The sequence below is a fragment of the Lontra canadensis genome, unplaced genomic scaffold, assembly GCF_010015895.1.
Source record: "Lontra canadensis isolate GAN:19392208 unplaced genomic scaffold, GSC_riverotter_1.0 scaffold28, whole genome shotgun sequence".
In the NCBI taxonomy this organism is placed as follows: Eukaryota; Metazoa; Chordata; class Mammalia; order Carnivora; family Mustelidae; genus Lontra; species Lontra canadensis.
In genome coordinates, this window is record NW_022631022.1 from 6,116,556 (window position 1) to 6,143,892 (window position 27,337).

The 27,337-nt window shown below is 39.1% G+C and overlaps 1 protein-coding gene across 4 annotated transcripts in view; it reads right to left on the minus strand.

Moving 5' to 3' along the window:
* TLN2 (talin 2) overlaps nucleotides 1–27,337 on the minus strand; it is a 412,475-nt gene that overhangs the window by 145,167 nt on the left and 239,971 nt on the right. For all 4 annotated transcript variants that reach the window (XM_032864802.1, XM_032864799.1, XM_032864801.1 and 1 more), the window contains 5 exons: nucleotides 24,808–24,871; nucleotides 23,666–23,770; nucleotides 6,881–7,036; nucleotides 2,437–2,538; nucleotides 1,422–1,498 (listed from right to left, as the gene is read on the minus strand). In XM_032864802.1, the coding sequence (XP_032720693.1) occupies nucleotides 1,422–1,498; nucleotides 2,437–2,538; nucleotides 6,881–7,036; nucleotides 23,666–23,770; nucleotides 24,808–24,871 (504 nt within the window). The remainder of the gene's footprint in view (nucleotides 1–1,421; nucleotides 1,499–2,436; nucleotides 2,539–6,880; nucleotides 7,037–23,665; nucleotides 23,771–24,807; nucleotides 24,872–27,337) is intronic.

Below are 27,337 nucleotides of genomic sequence, written 5' to 3' on the forward strand. Positions count from 1 at the left end.
TCCTGCTTGCCTTGATCAGACCCCACCATGATGCCCTAGGCAGTGGGAAGGGGCTTCCATGGTAAAAGGCAGTAAAGAGTGTCAGTGCTCTGGGCTCAGACACTTACTCAGCTGCTCTTAGAAGGACAAGTGCAGCAGAGTCCTCTGAGGGGAACAACTCAACCTGCGAGAAAGCACTAGCTTACTGATTTCCAGCTAACGGTCATTAATAATTCCAAGGACTTAAGGTGCTCTACAAGAGGGTACCACGTACGGGAAATGCATCGCATCGTCAGGTTTGATTCCAAATTGTGTACTAAAATAGGGGACAAAGGGAAAAGCACCTTCAAGATGATTATGAAGCCAATCAAGACAAAGTGATGGAGTACGGAAATGTTCGAGAAGCAATTAGTATGACTTAGCAAGTTCAGTATGAATTTTCTAGAACTTTCTGGCAGTTTGCAGTAAGAAACATCACAAGATCTGAACTGACTCATGGACCTGCCTCATGGGTGCATCTGAAGTAACTTTCAGAGCTTTGATTTCCTCAGCCATGGACAGGCAGAAACATCTGGTCTACCTCTTGCATCAGGGGTTGTTATTGGGGTGAAATGAGACAGCATGCTAGACATACAGAGTAAAGTGTATGCAAGAAATGTATTATCACAATGTTCTATGTAACATAAGGGGGAGCAGCTGCTCAGATTCCCCCAAAGTAACACCTATTAGATGTTACTTAATTTTAATAAATCTCAGTTTCCTTACATATAAAATGGGTTGAGACTGTTCTGAATTGAAAGTGATGATGAAGATGTTAAGAACAGTAAATATTTATGATGTACCAGGCACTGTTTCATGCGCTTTATTAATAATTCAATCATCAAAATAAAGTGTATAAGGTGGTACTATCATTATTCTTATTTTATAGCTCAGATGAAGGGGCAGAGGAAATGAGTAATGTCCCCAAGGCCACACATTGAAAAAGAGACCCACGGGGCACCTGGGTGGCTCAGTCAGTTAAGCGTCTGACTCTTGATTTCAGCTCAGGTCATGATCTCAGGGTTGTGAGATCAAGCCCTGCCGTTAGGCTCTGCACTACATGAGGAGCTTGCTTGAGATTCTCTCCCTCTTCCTCTGCAACCCACCCCCCAACATGTCCCTGACTCTCAAGAAAAAAAAAAAAAAGATAAAAAAGAGGGTGACTAGAGATTTGAACCCAGGAAGACTGGCCCAGGAGTCCATGTTTTAACCATTTCCCTCGACTGCCTCATGGCACCTCTGGCATGTAGGGAGCATTCTATAAACAATAACTCCTTCACTGTCACAGAATCAAACAGAAGCCCACTCTCCAGCCTTTGATGAAAATGACACAAGTTAGGAGATTTAAATGAGTAACTGCAGAATAAGACTCATGAAATGAAAAAATAAATAAAAATACTTACTTTTTTGGAGAAACAGACTCTTCCAGCATAGTCGACTCCTCGTCCCCCTCTAATCCAAATCTATCCTTACTTTGTTTCTGAAGTAAAACGAAATGAAAAGGAAACTCAGCAGGTCTTGATGCAAAAACCTTTTAAAACACCTTTTAAAAGGAGCTATACAAGCAAAAATGTTGAGATTTACCCCCAATTCTTTATATTGGAGTAGGTGATGGCTGAAGAAAAACAAACATAACAATAAAAAATAAATACATTGTTTAACGCAATATAGAGATACATGCCTTCTGTGTTTATTACTGCATTGACTAAATTTCACACAGTTAAAATCAAGACATAGATACTGATGTTCTAGTTGAACTTGGTTATTTCAGTGGGCTTTTTCTTGAAGTCTTTGGCAGTCTGTCTGTATACCACTATGGTATATAACCATATATACCATAGTGGTATATTTGAGAATTTGATAAAAATTTGATAAAAATTCATGAAATTCAGTAATTTGGTAAAAATTCATAAGGAACACCTGGGTGGCTCAGTCGGTTGTGCACCTGACTCTTGATCTCAGCTCAGCTCTTGGTCTTGGGGGCATGGGTTCAGGCCCCAGAGAGGGTGTCACTCTGGGCACTGAGCCTACTTTAAAAAAAATTCATGAAAAATATGAAGAACATTTTCAGATCCTCAACCTAGGTTTCTAAAGAGGCTGGAAAGCATAATAGAACTACCTAGAAAGGAAGATGCTGAGGGGTTAGCTGGTCTCATTCATTAGCTAAGTGAAGCACTACTGCTCGTTACTCGGCAGTAAGAATATAAATATGAACTTCAGCTAAAATGGAAATTCTTGTGGGATCTTGAGGTTAAAAGACTGCATACTCAAGCAATCTTAATGTTAAGATTAAATTAGTGGGTCAAGTACTTCAAATTAGGGTTGTTTTGTGTTGTTTTATTTTTTCCAGGTAGCAGCAGCATCTAAGTGAGTGTTTTTAAAAAAGCAACTTTTCCAATTTGCATCAGTCTGAAATACCTTTTTGAGGATAATGTCAATGTAGCCCGCAATCAACTGGGATATCTGCTCTCCTTCAGTGGTTTGTACGGAATAGTAGCTTTCCTGGTACTCCCCAAAATCCTGAAAAAATGGCATTAGAAGAAATATAACTATATCATGTCATCATGTAGCTATAGTTTTAAGGGTAAAGAGGTCTAGTCCTGGAACAAATGGCATAGACTCACTTTTCCCTTCTCTTCCCCTCTAAACATAATTGAATACCCTACAATCTAGTAAAAGGGCTCTGAAAGCTGGAAAGGTAGATTGACTGGGGAGCACAGGACTTGGGAAAACACATTCTGGTGAATTTTTAGGTTTTCTTTTATATCCTATTACTCCCAGGTCAGTGCCTGAAACCGAGAATCTCCAAAAGGCAGGATTTCAAAGGCCTGTCCTTTTTTGACAAAGGACCAGGAGAGGAGAAGCCTAATGGAGATCTATCTGGGAGCCCCAGACCAGCTCCACAAGCTGGGCTGGTGCTCACCAGCAGCTGCAGAGCAGTGAAAGCCTAGGCTGTCCCGGCCCCCACTCCACCACCCAGACAGGCAGGTGGTCTTACCCTTTTGCAACAGTGGTCACATGAAGCCTGCACCCTCCTGACCTGCACCCAATGGCATAGCAGAGAAAGGCCCAGTAGCTTCTGCCTATCCCAAAAATGGTCACCCAGCAATAGTAGATGGGCCTAGGAAGTGTCTTCACAAACAGTGCCATCAAGTTTTGAGTAAGAATTGGGCAGTGTCAAAACAATCCAGAACACCACAGCAAAGGCCACAAAAGGAAATCAGAACTCCACACTAAATCTGAACAAGATGACTAATAAAACAGAATATTTAAGTAAGAGCGAGTGTCTCCTCACTTAATAACCATAATGCCTACATACAATTTAAAAAAATCACTACTCACATCAAGAGCCAAACAACTATGATATGAATAAGAAAAGATAATGAATCGATGCCAATAATGAGAAGAATCAGATATTGGAATTATCTCATAAAGCAGCCACCATAAAATATGTTTCATCAATTACAAATTCTCCCAAAACAAATAGTAGGTTTCAACAGAGAAATAAGTCAGAAGAAGGAACCACATAAAAATTATAATACGGAAAAATGCGATAACTAAAATTTAAAAATCTTACATGATAAAGTAGTGTGGAGATGACAGAGCATAGAATCAGTAGACTTGAAAACAGATGAACAGAATGTAGTCAGTCTCAACAGTTGAAAGAACATAGACTCAACAAAAGACAAAAAACAAATAAAGGACCTATAAACCAGACCTTCAGGGTTCTATGGGATAATAAAAGATGTAACATTCATATCATCAGAATCCCACATTGGGAGAATGTGGGACAAAAAAAAAGTATTCAAGGAACGCATGGGTGGTCTGTCAGTTAAGTGTCCAACTCTTGATTTCAGCTCAGGCCATGATCTTGGGATTGTGAGATCTAGCCCCACACTGGGCTCTGGACTCAGTGCAGAGTCTGAGATTCTCTCCTTCCTCGTCTCCATTGCCCCTCCCCCCATCAGCTCACATGCTCACACATACTCTCTTTCTCTCTCTCTCAAATAAATACATCTTTCCAAAAAAAAGTATTCAAAGAAATAATGGCTGAAAATATCCCCAAATTAAAGACATATACCTACAAACTCAAGAAGCTGAGCATATTCCAAATTCAATGAACCCTGAGAAATCCATACCAGGAACTTTAGAAAGTGACATACTATCTACAAGTGAACACCAATATGAATGACAATTTCTAATCTGAAACCATGGAGGCCAGAAAGAAGTGGCTCAAGTGCTAAAAGAAAGAACTGTCAATGTCTAATCCTATACCTGATGAAATGACCCTTTATGAATGAAGGGGAAATTAGGACATTCTGAAAAAAAATCGAAAGCTGAGAGAATAATTTTAAGCAGATCTAACTTCCTTTAAAGAATGGCTAAAGGAAACTCTTCACACACGAAGAAAATGATAACAAGAGGCTGAGAACATTAAAAAGAAAACAGCAGGATAGATAAGGAAAAAAATAAGGAAATGTAGAAACTTATCCTTTACCTCTTGAGTTTTACTTAATCATATTCTATGGTTGCAGCAAAAGTTGTAACACCATCTCATGCGGTGTTCAATATATACAGAAGTATTTCTTTGAATAATTATTTTCAAAAAGTGGGGAGTGTAAAGAGACCTAAATAGAAGTGAAGTTTCTATGCCTCTCTTGAAGTGGTAAACATCCACACCTGTGGGTTATAATTATTCTTATATATATGGTAATATCTAGATCACTAAGAATGCTAAGCAAAGAGATATGCTCAAAAGCATTATAAATAAACCAAAATAGACCTCTCCCAAAAGAAGGCAAAAAAATAGGAGAAAAGAAACGGAGGGGTGAACAGAAAAATATCATAAAATGATAGATTTAAGCCTTAATATATCAATAATTAGATTGAAATATAAATGGTCTAAATAGACCAATTAAAAGAGACTGACCAAGAAGATTTTTAAAAAAGCACAATCCAACTTTATCCACTTTGTAAGAACATTGTCTTAAATATAATATAGGTAGGTTGAAAGTGAAAGGATGGAAAACTATATCATGCAAACATTAATTTGAAAAATCTTGAGTGGTTATACTAAAATTAAGCAGATTTCAGAGGAAACAAATTTATAAGGAACAAAAGAATTAAACAGTAAAACAATTTCTCCATGAAGATGACAGAGGGATCTTAAATGTGCATGTAAGCACCAAACAGAGCTTCGAAATACATGCAGTGAAAGTTGAAAGGAAAAATACAAAAACCTGCAACTGTTGTCAGGATAGGGAAGACTGGAACACCACCACCAGTTAACAGGGTCTAATGGATATTTTAATACTCTTGTCAAGTACTCATCGAACATTCTCCTAGAATGACCATATCCTGTGATATAAACCAAATCTTAAAATTCGAAGACTTGAAATTATGCACTGTATATCCTTCAACCATAAGAGAATTGAACTAAAAATCAATAACAGGAAGACAACAGGAGAGATCTCCAAACACCTGAAATTAAGTTAAGGCTCAGAGTAGAAAGAAATAAGACGTTACAAACTTTAATCCAACTTTAATAAACATCACTGATACTCATTCTTTCTTGTGCTTGAGCTAGTTACTGTGACTCATACTATTTCTAATTTGTCTTTAAAATAACTTTGTTTTCAACAAAATGGGACCTGGACCTAGTTTTCAAAGACCAATAGCACTCAAAGACACATAACAAAACACAGCGGGTCCCTGCCCTAGCCATTCCTAGATTTCCTTTCCATCCCTTCCATCCCCAAAGGCAACTACTTTGAACTCTTTCACTGTTTCTTCTAGTATTTCTAAATAACATGCTTTTAATTGATTTGATTTGTCTCTTTTCCAAGTTATCCACAACTTCCTACCATGGAAGGTGAGGATGCAGTTCTCTAAGTATGAACATCTCTTCTTAAGGGCTATGGAGGTAGTTACTGACTACAGGAGGGAAGAAGGTATATTTCCTGATGATTCCTTCCTAGTGGCAAGTCTATCCACCAATAATCACACTAGATAACGAAAGACTCCCCCCAAAAACTGTTCCTTACACCTTTTTTTTCTGATGCTGTATTATGAGACCTGATCTAGACACAAGCTGATACTTCAAATATTCCCTAGACCTGGAGTACAGTACACTTCAGGAGTGCCAGAAGATGGATAACTTTCAACACTGATTTCTCTTATTGCTCAACGTGCCCGACAAAATAACAATCCTATCAATTCTCATGTGTCAATGTGGCTATCATTAAGAAAATAACACAATTATCATCTGCTAAGAGCAACTATTAAGGTTGGGAGGAGGAATACAGAGGTCTGAAGGCCTGAGAGGGCTACATTCTCCCCACTTTCCATATACTTCACACTGAGAATTTTATCATCATCATCTTGTTTGATCTTAGCACCTCTGCGAAATAGGTATTGTGATTCCCATGTTACAGCTAATGACATTAAGGCTCACAGAGGAGAGAGCACTCTCTCAGAAATGGGAGATGATGAGCTGGTTTTGAACACTACCCCAAAGTCTATGCCATCTCCTCTGTACAGTATGCTGTTTCTAGGCAGGCCGGGAAAACACACTTCAGCAAGATTTCACAAAGCTTAGGAACTTCTAAAACAACTAGAGACGAAGAGGGATCCTTTGATCAGCCTCTGAGCATTAGCAAGTTTCCCTTGAGGGCATGCTAGGGACAGCATCAGGAACACAGAAGACTGGACCAGTCCCCACCCTCTGTGGACTATCTGTCCACTATCTGTCCCTCTGCACACTGCTCTCTAAGGCCAGGGAAACCCATAGCGCTTGTATTCTCTCTCCCACCCCACAGTATGGCCCAAAGGCTGTGTTGTTCCTCCCCATTGCCAGTCATACCAGGGTGAAGCTTTTGGGTGAGGCTGCCCAGCGCTTAACTGTGGTGAGTGGCCACTCCTGCAGCACTTCCTTGGTCTTCTCATCCACACGCATCACAGAGTCCTTGGTGATGCCCAGCAGGCGAGGCACCAGCTTGTTCTTGCCTTTCATCTTTTCCTGAAACAGGAAATACCAAGGGTTAGTGCTCTTCCTCTGAATACATTTGATTTTGCCAAGTCAAGAGAGATCTTATGATGTCTTACCTGAGGTCACCTACATTTACTATGTTTCAAAACAGGACTACTGGAAAACCAGGGTTTGGGGACTCGGCCAATGACTCACTAAACTAAAGACATGGAAACGAAAACAGGGACATCAGAAGGCTGGAAAGATCCACAAAGACACCCTTCCTGAAAAGAGATGCTGTTTAAAAGGACAGGTTGCTCCAAAAATGGACTGTGATGGATCGAAGGGACAGCACTGAGAAGATATCCAGAGAAATAGAAGTTAAGATGAATTCCAAATACTATCACTTCTAGTAGCCAACTAAGTGAATTAAAAAAAAGGTTTAATGTGCAATTTAAATATGGCATATAAGCTATTTAAGCATTAACTAAAGTTCTGCCAAAGTAGAATCTTCTCATTAAAAGAGACACACAGACCTTTTTAATATCTCTGAAATATATTTTCATTTGAATTCTTTGTTTTGGTATCTGTATGTGTATCTACTGACTCTGAAAAAGCCTTTCATGATTTGCTTTAATAATTTAATAGTAATCATGCCTATTAAAATAATGGATCCCTACCTAACATTCATGCCAAAACAAATTTAAGAGAGATTAGTAATTTAGAAAGAATATATAGGTGGGTATTTTTGTGATTCCTGGGAGGGAAATGACTTCTAAGCACAAACAATAAAATAAAGAAAATTCATATAGGCAAAGATCAACATCTTTAACTACAAATACACAGACTTTGATACATCTAAAAAGCAGAGGGAAAATAGGAGATGAAGAAAGAAATCTCGCTGTAAACAAAATTTGAAAAGCAAATGACTAACATAATACAATAAAAAAAGCAAATGACTAGGGATAGATAGTTACAACAATTACAATAGTGAAAGACTTTATATACTGCATATGTGAAAGGTTATCATTGATCGACAAAAATGACTGGCAAAGAATATAAATAGAAAATGTGTTTGGAGTGCCTGGGTGGCTCAGTGGGTTAAAGCCTCTGCCTTCGGCTCGGGTCATGGTCTCAGCGTCCTGGGATCGGGCCCCACGTCGGGCTCTCTGCTCAGCGGGGAGCCTGCTTCCTCCTCTCTCTGCCTGCCTCTCTGCCTACTTGTGATCTCTCTCTGTCAAAGTAAATAAATAAAATCTAAAAAAAAAAAAAAAAAAAGAAAATGTGTTTAAAATAATGAAGTAGACTTTCATGGTGGGGGCAAGAGAAGATGGCAGAGGAGTAGGAGGACCCTAGGCTTGCCTCATCCCACAAATACAAGTAGGTAACTATCAGATCATCATAAATACACCCAAAATTGACCTGATGACTGGCAGAACAAACTCCACATGCAAAAGTAGAGAAGAGGCCATAAAAGGAGGTAGGAAGTGTGGAGATGCAGCTTGGAAGAGAAAGAGATCATGTTCGCTGTGCTGGAAAGGAGGGGTGATGGCAGAGAAGAGTGAGACAGACTAGCACAGAGGGGACCACATAGGAATAAGAATCCCCATAGCAACTGACTTGGAAAGAGCAAGGGGCCAAATTTCCCGAGTTTTGCAACTAGTGCAGCTTAAAGCCAAGGGCTTTAAAGATCGATGGGAGTGGATGGAAGAGTCTCAAGGGCACTGGGCTGATCTTGGAGAGAAGGCATGGCAAAAAGCCCAGGGACATACAGCATGGGAATAGCTGCGGTACACAGTGGGGAAGTTAGTTGCTCATTTCAGAGCATACCCCAGAGACACCCCTAGGGGAACAAAAGAACTGCCTGATACCATTTCCCATGCCACTCAGCATAAGCACAGTGTCACCTGTGGAAACCAATGCAGCATCAACACGTGCTACCTAACTTGCTTACAGCAAGCCCAGCTCCCTCCCTCCACACACCCCACATATTGGTGGAACTACCCTTCCCAGTAACACTTGTTCAGACCCAGCACAGTAGGTCCCTTGGCCCAGAAGACAGATGCAAACCTTTGTCCACACCATGTCTCCTTGCCTGGGAGTTTTGCAGGGCCCTGAGTTTTGCAGGTGGTGATGACAGGTGTCATTTAACAAGCAGATCAGAGGGTGCCCGGGTGGCTCAGTTGGTTAAGCCACTGCCTTCGGCTCAGGTCATGTTCCCGGACTACCGGGATCAAGTCCCGCATTGGGCTCCCAGCTCTGGGAAGTCTGCTTCTCCCTCTGACCTTCTCCTCCCTCATGCTCTCTCTCACTCTCCCTCAAATGGATAAATATAATCTTAAAAAAAAAAAAAAAAAACAAAACACAAGCAGATCAGAGCACACCTAGTTAAAATATGCCACAATCACTCGAAGGACCAAACATTGCCCACAACAGGCAAAGAGAGCCTCAGCAGACAACTGGCCTGTAGTACAAAGTGGCCAGGACACAACAGCAGAGTGCACACATTTGGAGATACTCTTGGAAGCACCAGGCCCTGGGAAACAGAGGACACTATAATGCAGAGCATTACAGGACATCTTCTTCATAAAGCCATTACCCTCAAGAATAGGAGATATAATTGACATTCCTAACAAGCAGAAACAGGCAGAGAGACAGATAAAATGAGAAGACAGAATAATTCATCCGAAATGCAAGAATAGGAAAAGGCCATAGCCAGAGATCTAAAGAAAACAGATAAAAGTAATATGCCTGATAGAGAATTTAAAGCAATGAGCATAAGGATACTCAGTGGACATGAGAGAAGAGTGGACAGTATCAGTGAGACCATCAACACAGAGATGTGGAGTAATATAGCAGAGATCAAAGGCTCAATAAACAAAATGAAAAATAAGCTTGACAGAATGAACAGCAGGCTGGACCTAGAAAACAGAGTAATGGAAAGTGATCAAACTGAACAACAGAGAAAAAAAAGAATTATGCCAAATGAGAACAGACTGAGAGAACTCAGTGACTCCATCAAACATAATAACATTCACATTATAGGGATCCCAGAAAAAGAGAAAAAAGGGCAGAGAATTTATCTGAAGGAATAATAGCTGAAAACTTCCCTACTCTGGGGGAAGGAAACAGATTCACAGATCCAGGAGGAACAGAGGATCCTCAACAAAATCAACAAAAGCAGATCTACACCAAGAAATACTATAATTAAAATGGCAAAATATAGTGAATAAGAAAGACTATTAAAAGCCGCAAGACCAAAGAAGACAGTTACATACAAAGGAAACCTGCAGATTTTTCAGCAGAAACTTTCCAAGCCAGAAAGGAGTGACATGATATCTTCAATGTGCTGAATGGGGAAAACCTACAGCCCGGAATGCTCTATCCAACAAGACTACCATTCAGAATAGAAGGAAAATAAAGAGTTTCCCAGGTCAACAAAGAATAAAGGAGTTAATGATCACTAAACTAGCCCTGCAACAAATATTAAAAAGGATTCTCTGAGTGGAAATGAAAGACCAAAAATGACAGTATAAAGGTAGGAAACACAAAGTGCTAAAAATGAGTATTTCTGTAAAAAATCAGTCAAGGAGCTTACAAAATAAAAGTATGTAAAACAGGACATCATATTTTACATGGGAAGGAGAAGAATTAAGAATGGGTTCAAACTTAAATGACCATGAACTTAATATAGACTGCTATATCCAGAAGTGGTTATATACAAACCTAATGGCAACACAAATCAAAAACCACTAATAAATATGCTAAGAATAAAGAGAAAGAAATCCAAATGTATCACCAGAGAAAAGAAAACCAGCAAAGCATTAAAGAAAGACAAGAAAGGATCAGAGAAAATCTTCAGAAATAACAAACAAACAAACAAGTGACAAAATGGCAATAAATACATATCTGGTTAAGAATTATCTTGATTGTAAATGAACTAAATGCTCCAATCAAAAGATACAGTGTGAAAGAATGGATAAAAAAAAAACCAAGACCCATTTATATGCTGCCTACAAGGGACTCATTTTAGACCTAAAGACACTTGCAAAATGAAAAAGAGGAGATGAAGAAATATTTACCATGCACATGGATGTCAAAACAAAGCAAGAATACCAATACTTATATCAGACAAAACAGACTTTAAAACAAAGGCTGAAATAAGAGACAAAGAAAGAGACTACATAGTAATATAGGGGACAATCCAACAAGAAGATCTAATAATTATAAATATTTATGCACCCAACACAGGAATACCCAAATACATAAGGCATTAATAACAAACATAAAGGAACTAACTGATAATAATACAATAATAGGAGGGGACTTTAACACCCCACTTATATCAATGGACAGATCACCTAAATAGAAAATCAACAAGCAAACAATGGCTTTGAATGACATACTGGACCAGATGGATTTAACAGATATTCATAATATCCCACCCTAAAACAGCATAATATACATTCTCTTCAAAGGCACATGGAACATTCTCCAGAATGGGTCACATATTTGGCCACAAAACAAGCCTCAACAAGTTCAAGATGATCAAAGTCACACCATGCATCTTTTCTGACCACAATGCTGTGATACTTAAAGTCAACCACAAGGAAAACTCTGGGAAGACCACAAATACATGGAGGTTAAAGAACATACTAGTAAACAATGAATACATCAGCCAGGACATTAAGGAAGAAATAAAAAGGTACATGGAAGCAAATGAAAATGAAAATGCAATGGTTCAAAATCCTTGGTATGCAGGAAAAGTGGCTCTAAAGAGGGAAGTGTAGAACAACATAGGTGTACCTTAAAAAGCAAAAAAAGTCTCAAACAACCTAACCCTTACACCTGAAGGAGCTAGAAAAAAGAAAACAAACAAAACCTAAAACCCGCAGAAGGAAGGAAATAAAGATTAAACCAGAAATAAAGGATATAGAAGCAAAAACAGAACAAATCAATAAAACCAGGAGCTGGTTCTTTGAAAAAAAAAAATCAATAAAATTGATAAACTGCTAGCGAGATTCATCAAGAAAAATGGAGAAAGGACTCAAATAAATAAATCACAAATGAGAAAGGAGAAGTAACAACCAATGTCACAGAAATATGAACAATTGTAGAAGAATATTATGAGGGACGCCTGGGTGGTTCAGTCAGTTAAGCATCCGACTTGGTCTCAGGTCCATGATCTCAGGGTCCTGGCATGGAGCCCCAAGTCAGGCTCTGCACTCATTGTCCCTCTGTCCCATCTCTCTCTCAAATAATAAAATCTTTAAAAAATAAGAAAGAATATTATGAAAAACTATGTCAATAAATTGGACAATCTAGAAGGAATGGATAAATTCCTAAAAACCAAAACTGAAACAGGAAGAAACAGAAAATTTAAACAGACCCATAATTAGCAAAGAAATTGAATCAGTAATCAAAAAACTCCCAACAAACGCAAGTCTAGGATCAGATGACTTCACAAGCGAATCCTACCAAACATTTAAAGAAAGTAATACCTATACTTCTCAAATTACTCAAAAAACAAAACAAAACAAGCAAACGAAAAACAGAAAAGGAAGGAAAGCTTCAAAATCCATTCTATGAGTCCAGCATTACCTTGATACCAAAACCAGATAAAGACACCACAAAAAAGGACAACTACAGGTCAGTATCTCTGATGAACACTGATGCAAAAATCCTCAACAAAATATTAGCAAACCAAAATCAACAATACATTACAAAAATTCCCTGTAATCAAGTGGGATTTATTCCTGGGCTGCAAGGGTGGTTCAGTAATTGCAAATCAATCAACATGATACACCATCAATAAAGAAAGGGTAAGAAGCACATGATCCTTTCAATAGATGCAGAAAAAGCACGTGATAAAATACGATATCCATTCATGATTAAAAACCCTCAAAAAAAACAAGTTTAGCAGAAACATACCTCAACAAAATGAAGGCCATATATGAAAAACCCACACCTAATAACATCCTCAATGGGGAAAAAATAAAAGACTTTCCCCTAGGGTCAGGAATAAGACAAGGATGTCCACCCTCATCAATTTTGTTCAAAATGTAGTGGAAGTCTGAGCCACACTCAGACAACAAAAAGAAATAAAAGGCTCCTAAACTGGTAAAGAAGAACTTTCACTATTTGCAGATGGCATGATACTCTACATAGAAAACCTGAAAGACTACCAAAAAACTACTAGACTGATAAATTCATTAAAGTTGTAGGATACAAAATCAATGTAGAGAAATCCACTGCATTTTTCTATGCCAATAATAAAGCAGTACAAAGAGAAATTAAGAAAACAATCTCATTTATAGTTGCACCAAAAATAATAAAATACCAAAGAATAAACCTAACCAAAGAAGTTAAAGATACAAAGATACAAAGAAATGGAAAGATATCCCATGCTCATGGGTTGGAAGAAAAGATATTGTTAAAATGTCTCTACTCCCCAAAGCTATCTATACATTTAATGCAATCCCTATAAAAATACCAATAGCATTTTTTTAGAGCTAGGACAAACAATCCCAAAATTTGTATGGAACCACAAAAGACCCCAAATAACCAAAGCAAAGCAAAGCAAAGCTGGAAGAATCACAATTCTGAACTTCAGGTTTTATTACAAGGCTGTAGTAACTAAAACAGTATGGTACTGGCATTAAAAACAAACACACAGATCAGTCGAATAGAATACAAAACCCAGAAATAAACCCACAATTATATGGTCAACTAATCTTCAACAAAGCGCCAAAGAATAGCCAATGGGAAAAAGACAGTCTCTTCAATAAATGGTGTTGGGAAAACAGGGCAACAACATGTCAAAGAATGAAACTAGACCACTTTCTTACACCATACACAAAAATTAATTCACAGTGGATTATAAAGACCTAAATGTGAGACCTGAAACCACAAATATTCTAGAAGACAGCACAGGAAATAATTTCTCTGACATTGGCCATAGTAACTTTTTTCTAGATATGTCCCCTGAGGCAAGGGAAACAAAAACAACTATAAACTACTGGGACTACAGCAAAATAAAAAGTTTCTGCACAGTGAAGGAAACAATCAACAAAACGAAAAGACAATCCATGGAATGGGAGAAAATATTTGCCAATGACATATCTGATAAAGGGTTAGTATCCAAAATATAGAAAGAATTTATAAAACTCAACAACCCCCCAAAATAATGCAGTTATAAATGGGCAGAAGACATGAATAGACAGTTCTCCAAAGAAGACGTACAGATGGCCAGCAGACACTTGAAAAGATGCTCATCATCCCTGATTATTAGGAAAAAGCAAATAAAAAACTATAATGAAGTATCGCATCCCACCAGTCAGAATGGTTAAAATAAAAAACACAAGAAACAACAAGTGCTGGCAAGGATGTAGAGAAAAAAATAACACTGTTGGTGGGAATGCAAATTGGTACAGCCACTGTGGAAAACAGTATGGAGATTCCTCAAAAATTTAAAAGATCCAGCAATTGTACTACTGGGTATTTGCCCAAAGAATACAAAAACACTAATTCAAAGGGATACATATACACTTTGTTTATATCAGTATTATTTCCAAAGCCCAGATAAGGCAACAGCCCAAGTGTCCATCCGCTGATGAATGGATAAAGAAGATATCATGTATGTGTGTATACACACACACACACTGACACATACTGGAATATTATTCAGCTATAAAAAGCAACAAAATCTTACTATTTGCAATGACAAGGATGGAACTAGAGAGTGTTACGCTAAATGATTTCACTCCTATGTGGAATTTTAAGAAACAAAGCAAACGAGCAAGGGGGGAAAAGAGACGAACCAAGCAAAAGACTCTTAAGTATAGGGAACAAATTGATGGTTAACCAGAGGGTAGCTCGGTGGGAGGACAGGTGAAGTAGGTGATGAGGATGAAGGAATGCACTTACTGTGAATAACACCAGGTGATTAAATAAAAATTTAAGAAAAAAAAATTAAAACAAGAAGGAGAAAAAAATCAAGTAAGAAGCAATTAGACTCTCACTGTCTCTCTCTCAAATAAATAAAAAAAATCTTAAAAAAAAGAAACAAGCAATTAGATTAAGTTTTCACTTACTAAAATGGAGGGTTTTTGTTTTTTTTTTTAATTAATACTCAGAAGTGAAGAAGGTATGAAAGAGAATCACTATAGATGGGAATTTAATGTGGCAAAATCTTTATGGAAGAAGATGCATCAATATTGGTCCAAAGCTATAAAAATGTTCCCCCTTTTGGGTGCCCGGTTGGCTCAGTCAGTTAGGATCTTCCTTTGGCTCAGGTAGTGATCCCAGGGTCCTAGGATGGAGTCCCACATCAAGCTCTCCACTCAGCAGGGAGTCTGCTTCTCCCTCTCACTCTCCCTCTGTGCTCTTCCTCTCTCTCAAATAAGTAAATAAAATCTTAAAAAAAAAATAAAAATGTTCCCCCTTTTGACACAGATTGTTTTTAGAGAGTTATTCAAATGGGCATTAAGGAGGGCATGTGAAGTGATGAGCATTGGGTGTTTATATGCAACTGATGAATTATTAAACACTACACCTGAAACTAATGATGTGCTATGTGTTGGCTAACTGAATTTTAATAAAAGCAATTTACTCAAAAAGAAGTTCTCAATGTGAGAAGATTATGTGTAACTACAGTTATCATAGTGAAAAACTGGAAACAACCAAAATTTTCAACCACAGGGGAGTTCTTATTTAGGGTATACCCATATAACAGATGATTCTAGAACCATTAAAAACCATATGATTGGAAAACAATTGAATTCAAGGCAACAAATTTGCAACATAACATAAAATAAAAATAAAAACCATTTGTATAGCTTAAGATATAAAATTTTAAAAATGAAATTTTTAAATAAAATTCAAAACAAAATCTTTAAAAATGAAAATTTCATTACATGATAAAATGGTGACAATGATCACCTCAAGTGATTTGTATTATTTTCTTGTGGTTTTCCTTATTCTCCAGACTTTACTTAAAAAATCTATTTCTGGGGGTTCCTGGGTGGCTCAGTGGGTTAAAACCTCTGCCTTCGGTTCAGGTCATGATCCCAGGCTCTGTGCTCAGCAGGGAGCCTGCTTCCCTCTCTCTCTGTCTCTGCCTGCCTCTCTGCCTACTTGTGATCTCTGTCTGTCAAATAAATTAAAAAAATAAATAAATAAAACAAAACAAAAAATCTATTTCACGGGCGCCTGGGTGGCTCAGTCAGTTAAAGCATTCAACTCTTCAACTCCAGTCGTGATCTCCGCCTTGTGAGATTGAGTCCTACATCAGGCTCTGTGCTGGGTATGGAACCTGCTTAAGATTCTCTCTTGCCCTCTCACTCTGCTCCTCTCCCTTTTCTCTCTTTCTCTCCCTCTCTTAAAAAAAAAAAAAAAAAATCTATTTCTAATGTTATCAGGGAAAAAAAAGAACTTCCCAAATATTTGCTGAAACCCAGCAATGCCTAAATTACTATTCTCAGAGGACGATACATACAAATTAGCAAACACAAATTATGTATGTATACATAGCGATAGGCAATTTTAAAATAATGCAAATGTGCTAGATATTTAATAAATATTATCTAGTGAGTTTCAGAACATCCCTCAAATGTTGGTATCATCATCCCCATTTTGCAAATGAAGAGACCAGCAACTCATCCAAGGCAAACAGTAGTGAGTGGTAAAGCCATGACTGGAACACAAATTTGAGTAGCTCAAAAACGCCTCTGACTTCAAAAGCAGACTGTCTACCACCATGTACTCTTCTCTGGTGAAAGCAATCAGAGAAGACAAAAATCGATGGGAGCTCCCATGGGCGGTTCATAAGCCATTCAATGGTCAAAGTCAGGGCACATCTCCAGCTTCCTCCCAGGAGGAGGAGAGAACAGGATCGGAAATCTGTGTGGGTGTCTGACAAGGGGAAGATGGCAGTGGAAGAACCTCCCAGTCCTTAAAAAAAACACTGGTAAGTGTCAGATTCTTTGTAAAGAGAGGCCGGTTCTGCAAGAGGTAAAAGCCATGAAATCAAGGTGGACAACGACCGCTAGTCTACCTTGCCTTCAGAGGCCACACAGAGATTGAGGCGAAGAGGTTCTAGGCAGTTAGCCACACAGGGCTGGCACGAGCCCAGCTGCAGGGACCCGGAAGGGGATCTGAAATAAAATAAGGTTTGCAGCTGTTGCCTTCAGCCTTTTCCATCTGCACCTCCCGGCAGGCGGGGGGCTTTGGGGTGCGGGAACACAGAACTGTGATGGATTGATTGCCCTGGCTCGTGTCGAGTTCATTCTGAACAGGAGAGGGAGTCATGGGGAACATGCTAACAACATACAGTGAGCATTCCATCAGAAGATCAGGATTAGGCAGAGGAGGGCAGAAGAAACGCAGAATATGCTGCAACCCAGCAAGGGAGACCACGGTCAAGGGATCAAATGATTTCAGGGTCTACCCACAAAATGCAGAGCAGCTGGAGAAAGTCGGAAGAGTGAAAGGCTCAGCTCAGGGTGAGCCACACTGGTTTTTCCCCCAAGACCTACCTTAGACCCACAGTGAGATAGCCTGCATGCTTGGAGAAGTTTCCTTTTTCTCCCCATATCCCACACAGCTCAGTCCACCCTACACCCAGCCTTGCCAACTTGAGCTATAGAGACCAGCGGCCTTTTCTCTCCAGCTAAGCAAGCAGGCTAGGCAGGCCTCGCAAAGTCCTGTCTCTCAAGCACAGACACACACAGAGACTGTAGCTGCTGCCATGCTGCAGAAATTTCCTTCCAGGTGGTCCTCATTACGTTGGTTTTGTTTGGAAGACGTCTTGAGCTTGCATAACTTAGAGACCTGAGAAGGAATGCATTCTACCAAGAGAAGGCAGGCTTCATTAACAAGCCCCTCCCCTTCTCTTTCAAGCACATCTCAGCCATCACTGTGGCTTCAAGCCAAGACCCACTCTCGACTCTGAGAAGCAAACTGAGGGCTGCAGAAGGGGAGGGGGGGCGGTGAGGGGATGGGGTAGTCACGTGATGGGCACTGAGGAGGGAACATGACATGATGAGCACTGGGTGTTGTACGCAACTAATGAATCACTCAATACCACATGATGTACTCTATGCTGGCTAACTGAATTTAAATAAATAAATGTAAAAAAACAAACAAAAAAACCCCCCAAAAACTGGCGGCTGGCTATGGTCAAGCCTGCTTTCTTTCCAGCTCTTCTCCCATTCGGGGAGACTGGCAGATTCTTAGATCACCTGTGTCTTACATGGGAGACTGAGAATCGAGTGAAGGGATGCAGGTGGGTTGCGCTCTTGCATGCTCTGGCTTGAGGCCCCTAACTTTGACGTGGCCTAAGCCTGTGATCCAGCTGTGCTCACTGGAATTCTACCTTGGCTTGGTGTCAAAGTGTGGGCTTGCTTACTCCGCTGAGTGATCAGTACATTTATTTCTCTCAGGGGCACGGCAGAAAGAGATGGCTGGTTAAGAGCAAAATGGTGTCAGGGGCACCTGGCTGGCTCAGTCGGAGGAGCACGTGGCTCTTGATCTCGGGGTAGTGGATTCAAGCTCTACACCGGGTGGAGAGATCCTTTAAATAAATAAAACTTAAAAAAAAAAAAAAGAGCAAAACAGTGTTAAAGATCCTGTTCATTAGCCATTTTCTCTAAAACTGGTCTCTATTCAACTTAACTCATAGTTCTGAGAGGTACCAAATGCCCTCTGTGATGCTTCCGTAGTTAAGGGGAGAAGAGGGTCAGCTCCCCAGGTATCTCACATCTCAGAGCTCTGGCTGTAGCTACAGGGAAAGTTAAAAGACAAATTGATAAATGAGGAAGAAGGTTTACACAAGAATTTCCTGGAGTGAAACAAAATCCTTTGCAGGCCATGGGAAATGGCTTACCATTGCTTATGGAGTTTTGGCTAGGGTATCAAGGTAAAATGCAAAAGAAGTCACTCTAAGAGGAAGACCGTAGACATTCACAACTTCCATTCATTAGGCTCTTCCATGCCACAGTCCACCTTTCTCTATTATCTTATTTAAACCTCAAAAAAAAGGGCACAATTTTATAGGTGAGCAAACATGCATAGACAGAAGGTAAAGTAACTTATCTAAGGTAAAACTAAGTGGCAAAGCCCAAATCCAAGTCTAGGTGTTTCTTTTTAAAGCTTACGTTCTTAGCCATTGGGAATACTGCCACATAAAGCCATTCTCTGTGGATTCATTAAATGGCTTATAGACATTCTCTATATTAGAATCAGCAAACTAAAGCCAGTGCTAACCCCAGCTGTTTGCCTGCTTTTTTGTGGCCTGACAGCTAAGAGAGAATTTTCCATTTTTAAGTGGTTGGGGGAAAAAAACCCCAAAACCCACAAGAGGATTAATACTATGTGACATGTGAAAATTATATGGAATTGAAATTTCAGAGCCTATAAATAAGGCTTTATAGGAACCTAACCATGCTCGTTCATTTACGTATTGCCTACGGTTGCTTTTAGGCCACATGGGCAGAGATGAACAGTATGGCCTGTAAAGCCCAAGATACCATTTGATCTTTTACTAGAGAAATTTGCCAACTCTTGCACTACGCCATGGGTGCTAAAAGGCAATTACAGGTTGGAAGACTCAGGAGCCAGGGATTAGGGAGATGTGAGAAGGGTTAAGAGATAATCCAAAAGTTATCAAATAGACTTATTTTTCAGGCATTACATTTTTTCTTTAAGATTTTTATTTATTTGAGAGAGAGAGAGGGAGTTAGAGCACAAGCAGGGAAGAGAGCAAGAAGTAGGTTTCCTATGAGAGGGAGTCTCAATCCCAGGACCCTAAGATCATGACCTGAGCCATAGGCAGACCCTTAACTGACTGAGCCACCCAGGGTCCTCACCAGGTGACTCACCAGGGTCCACATTTCTTTACATATATTATCTCACTTAATCTTCACTAGAGCTCTGTAAGGCATCATCACTCCCACTTTCCAGATGAAGAAACTGAGGCTGAGGGAGGTTATGGATATCTCTCAAAGTTATAGGAGTTTCTGCTATTTCCCACATAGGGGTGTCAACATCCTGGATCACAGGCCAATCTTCCTGACTCCAATCCCTAAACACTTTCTTTTATAACAACAAAGTATAATACTCTGAATATTAGGTCAGTGTTTTCATGGATATGGAAAAAAATATGATAGAAGTGCGTGTAAATATATCTAACTACTCTGAGACTATTTATGATTAATCCTAAGGCCATGTGGTATGATTAAGTGTATTCAATATCAATATCTAAATGTTTCAGAAATCATAATTTCAATGACTTACTTAAATTTCTAACAGCCTATAGAAGTAGTGAATGAGAAGCTAGAATCACTCACTTTTAACTTCCTAAATGATGTCAATGAAACTCCTCCACAATTCAATGTTGTGGTATGTTTAGGTTGGGGCTCTAGAGAAATCTGTTACTTATGCCTTTAAAAAACTTATTATCCCTTAAGCCATAAAATTTTTGTGCGTGTCTGCTGCTCTGCATAGGATCTCTTTTCATCATCTATTCTAAATGACTGCACTTATCAATACACACAAACTGTTTTTTCATGTTGTTGACATATATCTTGTACTTGAACAATTTACTCAATTTAAAAATAAACCTAAAAGTTAAAATGACTATATATTGTAATAGCATGTACAGAGATCTGGAGGCTGAAAATTATGCTAAGTGAATGGACCATTTAATAATATTAGCTTTTCTAATCCATGAACATGGGATATCTTTCCATTTATTTGTATTGTCTTTAATTTCTTTCACCAGTGTCTAAAAGTTTTTAGTATATAGATCTTTCATGTGCTTGGTTAAATTTATTCCTAAGTAATTTATTGTTTTTGATACTATTATAGATGGAATTGTTTTCTGTCTTTCTTCTCCAGATAGTTCACTGTGTATGAAGCCATCTTATTTGACCTACTGATCTGATTTACAAGGTTCGTTAGTCCATAGTATTAAATTACTCCTGAATTCTCAACTGTACTACTTGGAAAATAATACAACTGCAGTCATACAAACTATTTATCAAAATAAATTTTCTTTTTTGAGAGAGCAAACATGTGCATGCATGAGTGGGGGGCAGAGGGAAAAGGAGACAGAGAATCCTAAGCAGGCTCCAGCCCAGCATGGAGCTCAATCTTATAACCTGAGCTGAGATCAAGACTCAGATGCTCAACCAAATGAGCCAGCCATGCACCCCTATCAAAATAAATTCTAAAATAAAATGTATATGAATAAGACCACTGAGCAAAAAATTAAAGTGGGCAGTGCACTCACTTCCATAAAGTGACAAAAAATAAAACTAAAGAAAATCAAAATCTGAATACCTAACATGTATACTAAAGTTGATCCTGGCCTTTCTTCAAAGGCATGTAAGTTTAAAAAAATAAAAAATAGGGATGCCCGGGTGGCTCAGTTGGTTAAGCCGCTGCCTTCGGCTCAGGCCATGATCCCAGGGTTCTGGGATCGAGTCCCGAATCAGGCTCCTTGCTCCGCAGGGAGTCTGCTTCTCTCTCTGCCTCTGCCTGCCACTCTGCCTGCTTGTGTGTGCTCTCTCTCTCTCTGACAAATAAATAAATAAATAAATAAATAAATAAATAAATCAAATCTTTTAAAAAAATCAAAAATAAAGACTTGAAAAGAAGAAAAGGAGAAAGGAAGGGAGAGAGGAATGAAGGAAGGAAATTTCCACTACTTTCTTATTTTGTCTTAAATACTTTTGTGAAAGAAGTTTTCATTTAACCAAATCTACAAGACCTTGCAATAACCAGAAGATCTGTGTTCTACCTCTAATTATTCTAGCCACAGACAGATTTTTCTCAGGCCCTAAATTAGCCTTCGAGAACATTTTATTTTTTTCTGGACCTTGCTGTTCAAGTGCTTTTCATAACTACATTTAGTTTGCTGTGTGCTACGTATTTTCCTAAATTTATTGACTTATATGCACATCACTGAAACTGACTGTATCAAGTGTGATGGGGTTGATGGAAAACAATATGAATATAAGAATGAATTTCATACATAAAAGACTATAGAAAACCTCAAGAAAGCATGGAAACTGAGACCAAAGCACTGGACATGCTCAAAATTTGTTTTACCTTTGTCCCTATGAGGCATTGGAACTCATCTGCCATCTACTGTTCTTCAGAATAATAAATGAAAAGCAGCTTTTTCTTCTAAAATAAGCAGATCTCGCCATCTGCTCATGGTGAGGGTGGGGGAGTTAGCAGGATGAAGTAGGATGTAGGTGACTACAGGTCAGATGGGCTCACCTCAGCTAAGGCAGCAGAGTCATTCCAGGGAAATTGAGCCATTCGTACCTACAATGCATCAGCCCCAGGCAAAAATTCACTGACAGTTTAAAACTCACACTAAATATGAAAAATTCAACTTCTATATGATTTTCTGAAAAACAAAGTGATTCATCTATGCTTTCATCATTTCCAAGGGACTCAGCATTCTGGGGTATAAGACCAAGAGCTGTCTGGTTTAAGTAAGTCATAGGTAAGAAGTGTTTCCCCTTCTTCAGTGTAATATCTTTGTTGCTCCTCACCCTCAATGAAGCAGCTTTCTCCAATGAGTAGAATCAAGAAAAGCGTCTCTACCCCCAAACATCCTAGAGGACAGTATAACTTTCTTCTTCTTTAGTTCTCTTTAGCAGTGAGGAAAGCGCTCTTCTTAAAGGACCCTGACTTGGGCCTTAGGACGTCTGTCCCTGGGGGCAGCTGCCCCGCAGCTGGTAACAGTCTCCTTTGCCTCAAGCAAATGAGAAACTTCACATGGTGTAGTTTTCTTCCAGGGCCAAGAGCAAGAGGCAGGAAGCCAAGAGTCACAGCAAAACAAATGGCAATCAATGAAACCTATTAGTGAGATGACTAATAGAATATGTGAGGTCAGCTCCCTTCAGAAGGGAGCTGAGGGAAATTGGAAGGGGAGGTGAACCATGAGCGACTATGGACTCTGAAAAACAACCTGAGGGTTTTGAAGGGGCAGGGGGTGGAAGGTTGCGGGAGCCAGGTGGTGGGTATTGGGGAGGGCACGTATTGCATGGAGCACTGGGTGTGGTGCAAAAACAAGGAATACTGTTAGGCTGAAAAGAAATTAAAAAAAAAAAAAAAGAATATGTGAAGTCAGACTCTACAAAAAGTTTATCAGTCCACCTAAGAACACACCCGTATAGAGGGCCTCAGTCTTAAATTTCAAAGACCCGCCTCTTTCCTTCTAGTAGGAAGGCAAACAATTCCCATGAAATCAGATCTGAAGGCCACAGAAAATCCCAAAGCCCACCTGAAAGTATACAAAGTAAGTACCCTATTTACCATACTAATTCAGTTCGGTATGTAGAGATCAACAGCCTTCACTTAGTCCAGGGCACTCTTAGTAATCTTAAGTAAGACATTTTCAAAGGAAAGTGATAACAAGTAGACATAAACTTACTCCTTCAGTGACTTTATAGCACTGTAGTTACCAAGCCAAGACACAAGTGCCTGGAGGCCCATGGGCAGCCAGGCTCACTCACTAGCCTTACAGCTTACACACTTCGGGTCTGCCCCATGGGCTAAACTCAGGTGACCACTGGCCAGATGTTACCTCTGCAAATGCTAGGGGTCTCGGGACCACAAAGCAAGCTTGCCTGCCAACAACCCTCTGCACCCTGCCCAACTTACCTTCACCAGGAAAAAGGACACACCATACGTCCGGAGGGATCGGGCAAGTTTGACATACTTGACCTTGGCTTCTATTTCACTCATCTCTCCACAGTTCTTATGCTCCTACAAGTGACATCAGCAAGGACCCGTTATTGCAGCTCTGCCAGCATGTGGACTTGGTAGAGGTGCTTACAATATATGGCACACACAGTCACTACGAATGATGGGTCACTGCCGTTTGTGTCGGAGACCCCTTTGTGACACATGTACCAGCTCACCAAGGACCAGAGCACAGAGACAGCTCAAATTCAGGGCTTCCTAATGAAAACTGGAACCCAAACTCCCTAGATATTTTATACCTACAGACAACAATTCATGTCGTGTAGCATGGCAGACCAGAATCCAAAGTGTAATCCACTTTTGGAAGAATTCTGCATTCCCAAAGGTTCAGAACCAACGCTTTAAATGAGAGCTAAAATAATGTTCTCCAGGAGAGGTTTCATTCTAACATACACCCAAAAGACATGGTTTTCCAAAGAGCAGGGTATAGAAATGCCTACACATCAGAGTGCCTGGAATCAAGACCATGTACATTTTATACACATGAACACATGACATTTCTACTTCAACTTGTATTTACATTTCAATACCAAAGAAGACTTTAATATTTTGGATTCACTGGAGTGATTGTTTTATGGTAGAATTGATGATAGGGCTTTTCTTAGTGTTTGCCAGGAAGAGAGAACTCTCTGACATTATGGGGAAAAAACCCCGAATTTTAAAAAGACACCATTTTCCAAATTCTAAGCTTCAAAAAACAAATATCAGGACAAAGAAGCTACTTGTAGCTACTTCTTCAGTGCATTTTAAGAGCAAATCACCTTGTTCCGACACTATCAAGATAATGCCTTTGAAATTAAATGCATGCACATTTTTTCTCAGAAGGACTAAGTAACCTTTAGCAAGAACGTATGGATTAAGATAATAAATCTGTCCAAAGTAGATTTGTCAGCTTCTTCACTCTGGAGTCACTAATCATTTATTATAGAAGCAGAGTACATGTATGGGGTACTAACCTAGCACGTGCAGAGGCCCCTCTCATACTAACAGACGACGTTAGGGAGTGAGGAGAATAATAAAGTTCTGTACATTTCCAATACCTGAAATATTCTCTTTTCAGCTCCTCTCTGCTTGATGTATTCTTTGGGCAGGAATTCCTTTAGACTGAGAGAGAGAATAAAAATAAAGAAATAAAAATAAGCCATTTATTCTATGATGAGAAGGAAAGAAAAGAGACTTTCGGTACAACTCAGTGAAGTCACTAACTCTCCCAGTATTTGACGACACAATTAGGAACACAGTGCCACATCCCATAATATACTTAAAGAGGACACAAATATAAAACCAGTCTGATACAAAGGACCAAACCAACAAAGTTAAAAAAGAAAGAATTTCCATGATACACTATAAAGTGGGAAAGCAAAGGATGCAAAAGTGTAGAATATACTGTCCTTTGTGATACAGGGAGGAAAGCATTTTTCATTTTATATGGTTAATACATATTTTTAGGGGTGCCAGGTGGCTCAGTTGGTTAAGCTTCTGATTCTTGGTTTCAGCTCAGGTCATGATCTCATGGGTCGTGAGATCGAACCCCACGTCGGGCTCCATGCTCAGTGGGGAGTCAGCTTGAAGACCCTCTCTCTCTTTCCTTCCCCCTACTCTTTCACATGCGCTGCTCTCTCTAAAATACAGACGTAAATCTTTAAAAAAATAGATGTATTTTTTAAAACAATATAAGCATACATCTAGTACTAATTAAAATGATTCTCTATGGGAAGAAGGGAAACACGGGGTGAAGGAACAAGGACGCAAATGAAACTTCTGGATATCCCTTGTGTTCCAGTACCACCTTAGAATCACTTGAAATGACAAAAGGGAGAAATTCAACATCTAAAAATCTAAAGCAAGCTGAAACAAATGGACTTAACAGGATATCAAGTTGATAGCATAACCACAGGAAGAAAAGTGATTTCAAATAACTATGAAAAACAGTCTTTTGACTATACATCTCTAGTGAGACATGTTTTAAGGATAAAATGAACCATAGAGGACATATTAAATATTGATAACATTATTTTAAAACTGTACCTTCTCCCCTCTCAACACATAAATACACACACACTATAAAATTAGGTTATTACATTATATAGAAGTAGGATGTCATATATAATTAGGATAAAGTAAAAGTAGCTGTTAGAAACCAAACTTTTTAGCATGAAATAGATCAAAATAAAGCAAAAAAAAAAAAAAAAGTCAAATGAAAACCCGGTAGTCTTTCATTTGAATTGGAAATACCGATCTGAATGTCTGATTCATTCTTTTTCTGGAAAACATTTTTTAGTGTGTCCACTGAGGAAGCTAAGGACAAGGCCTATCTGGTGGCATTGCCAGGGTCTCGATCAGGTAGCCTCCAAATACTGTTTCCCACTAAGAAGAATCAGGGATCCCTGGAGAAGTGACTGATTCTAACTCTGAAGCAGGAAATGTATTGAATGTTCTTGGGGTTTCTTATGCCCGAGATCAAAGAAGCTATCAAAATGACACTAGACTGACATCAAGGGGTAACCACTGGCCAATAACAGATGATTTTTAAAAACCACATACAAAGGAAAAAGATCGAACAATATCATGAACCCACCATCCAGTTCCAACAATTTTAATTCACAGACATTCCTGACTCATCTACTCCTTCATACCATCCCCTGCACTGGATTATTTCCAAGTAAATCCTACAGATCATATAGTTAATTTCATGTGATGGAGCAATTAGAGTGTCAGAAAGAATGATGACCACAATGGGTAAAAGCACAGACATATAAAAATTCCATAAAGATCCTTTAAAATAATCATTGGTCACGTTAACAGGTGGCTAGGGCACCAACTCCTACTGAAAAACTGATAAACAGAAAGTAACAAAGCTAACAAATACAGAAGGAATAAAAGGAGTCCAAAAATCATCATTTTATACCTCTTCCAAACACACCAGAGTGGCTGCTAAAACCAACAACTGACAAGTTGATGGGGAACTTTATAGGAGATAGTTCGGTCTGATTCAAATCCACTTAATCAATTTTATTATTAATAAAAGTGGGATGACCAGGTCATGGTCTCAGGGTCCTGGGATCGAGCCCCGCATCGGGCTCTCTGCTCAGCAGGGGCCTGCTTCCTCCTCTCTCTCTCTGCCTGCTTCTCTGCCTACTTGTGATCTCTGTCTGTCAAATAAATAAATAAAATCTTAAAAAAAAAAAAAAGTAGGATAACCAGATAGCACACGCCTCCTATTGATGTAACAGGAAGTATTCTTGGCAAGAAAGAATAATATATAATTTAACCTGAATTTAATTAAGATGTGAGATCTAAATATTATTTCCGAAACGAGAGATGTAAGAACACAGTAAGGGACACCACCAGGACATGATCAGCCCAATGCCAACTAGGGCAATTCTATAAAAGTCACGCAGGTCCCACAAAATAAATGGCTTTTTGGTAGAGGTGAAAAAGAGGACACAGTAAGAGATTAATAGAGTTTCAAAAAACATATTTACTGCAAAGCTACAGTAATAAAGACAGTGGAGAACAGATATAAGAGTAGACAGGTCAATGGAATAGAATTGAGAGTCTCGAAATTAA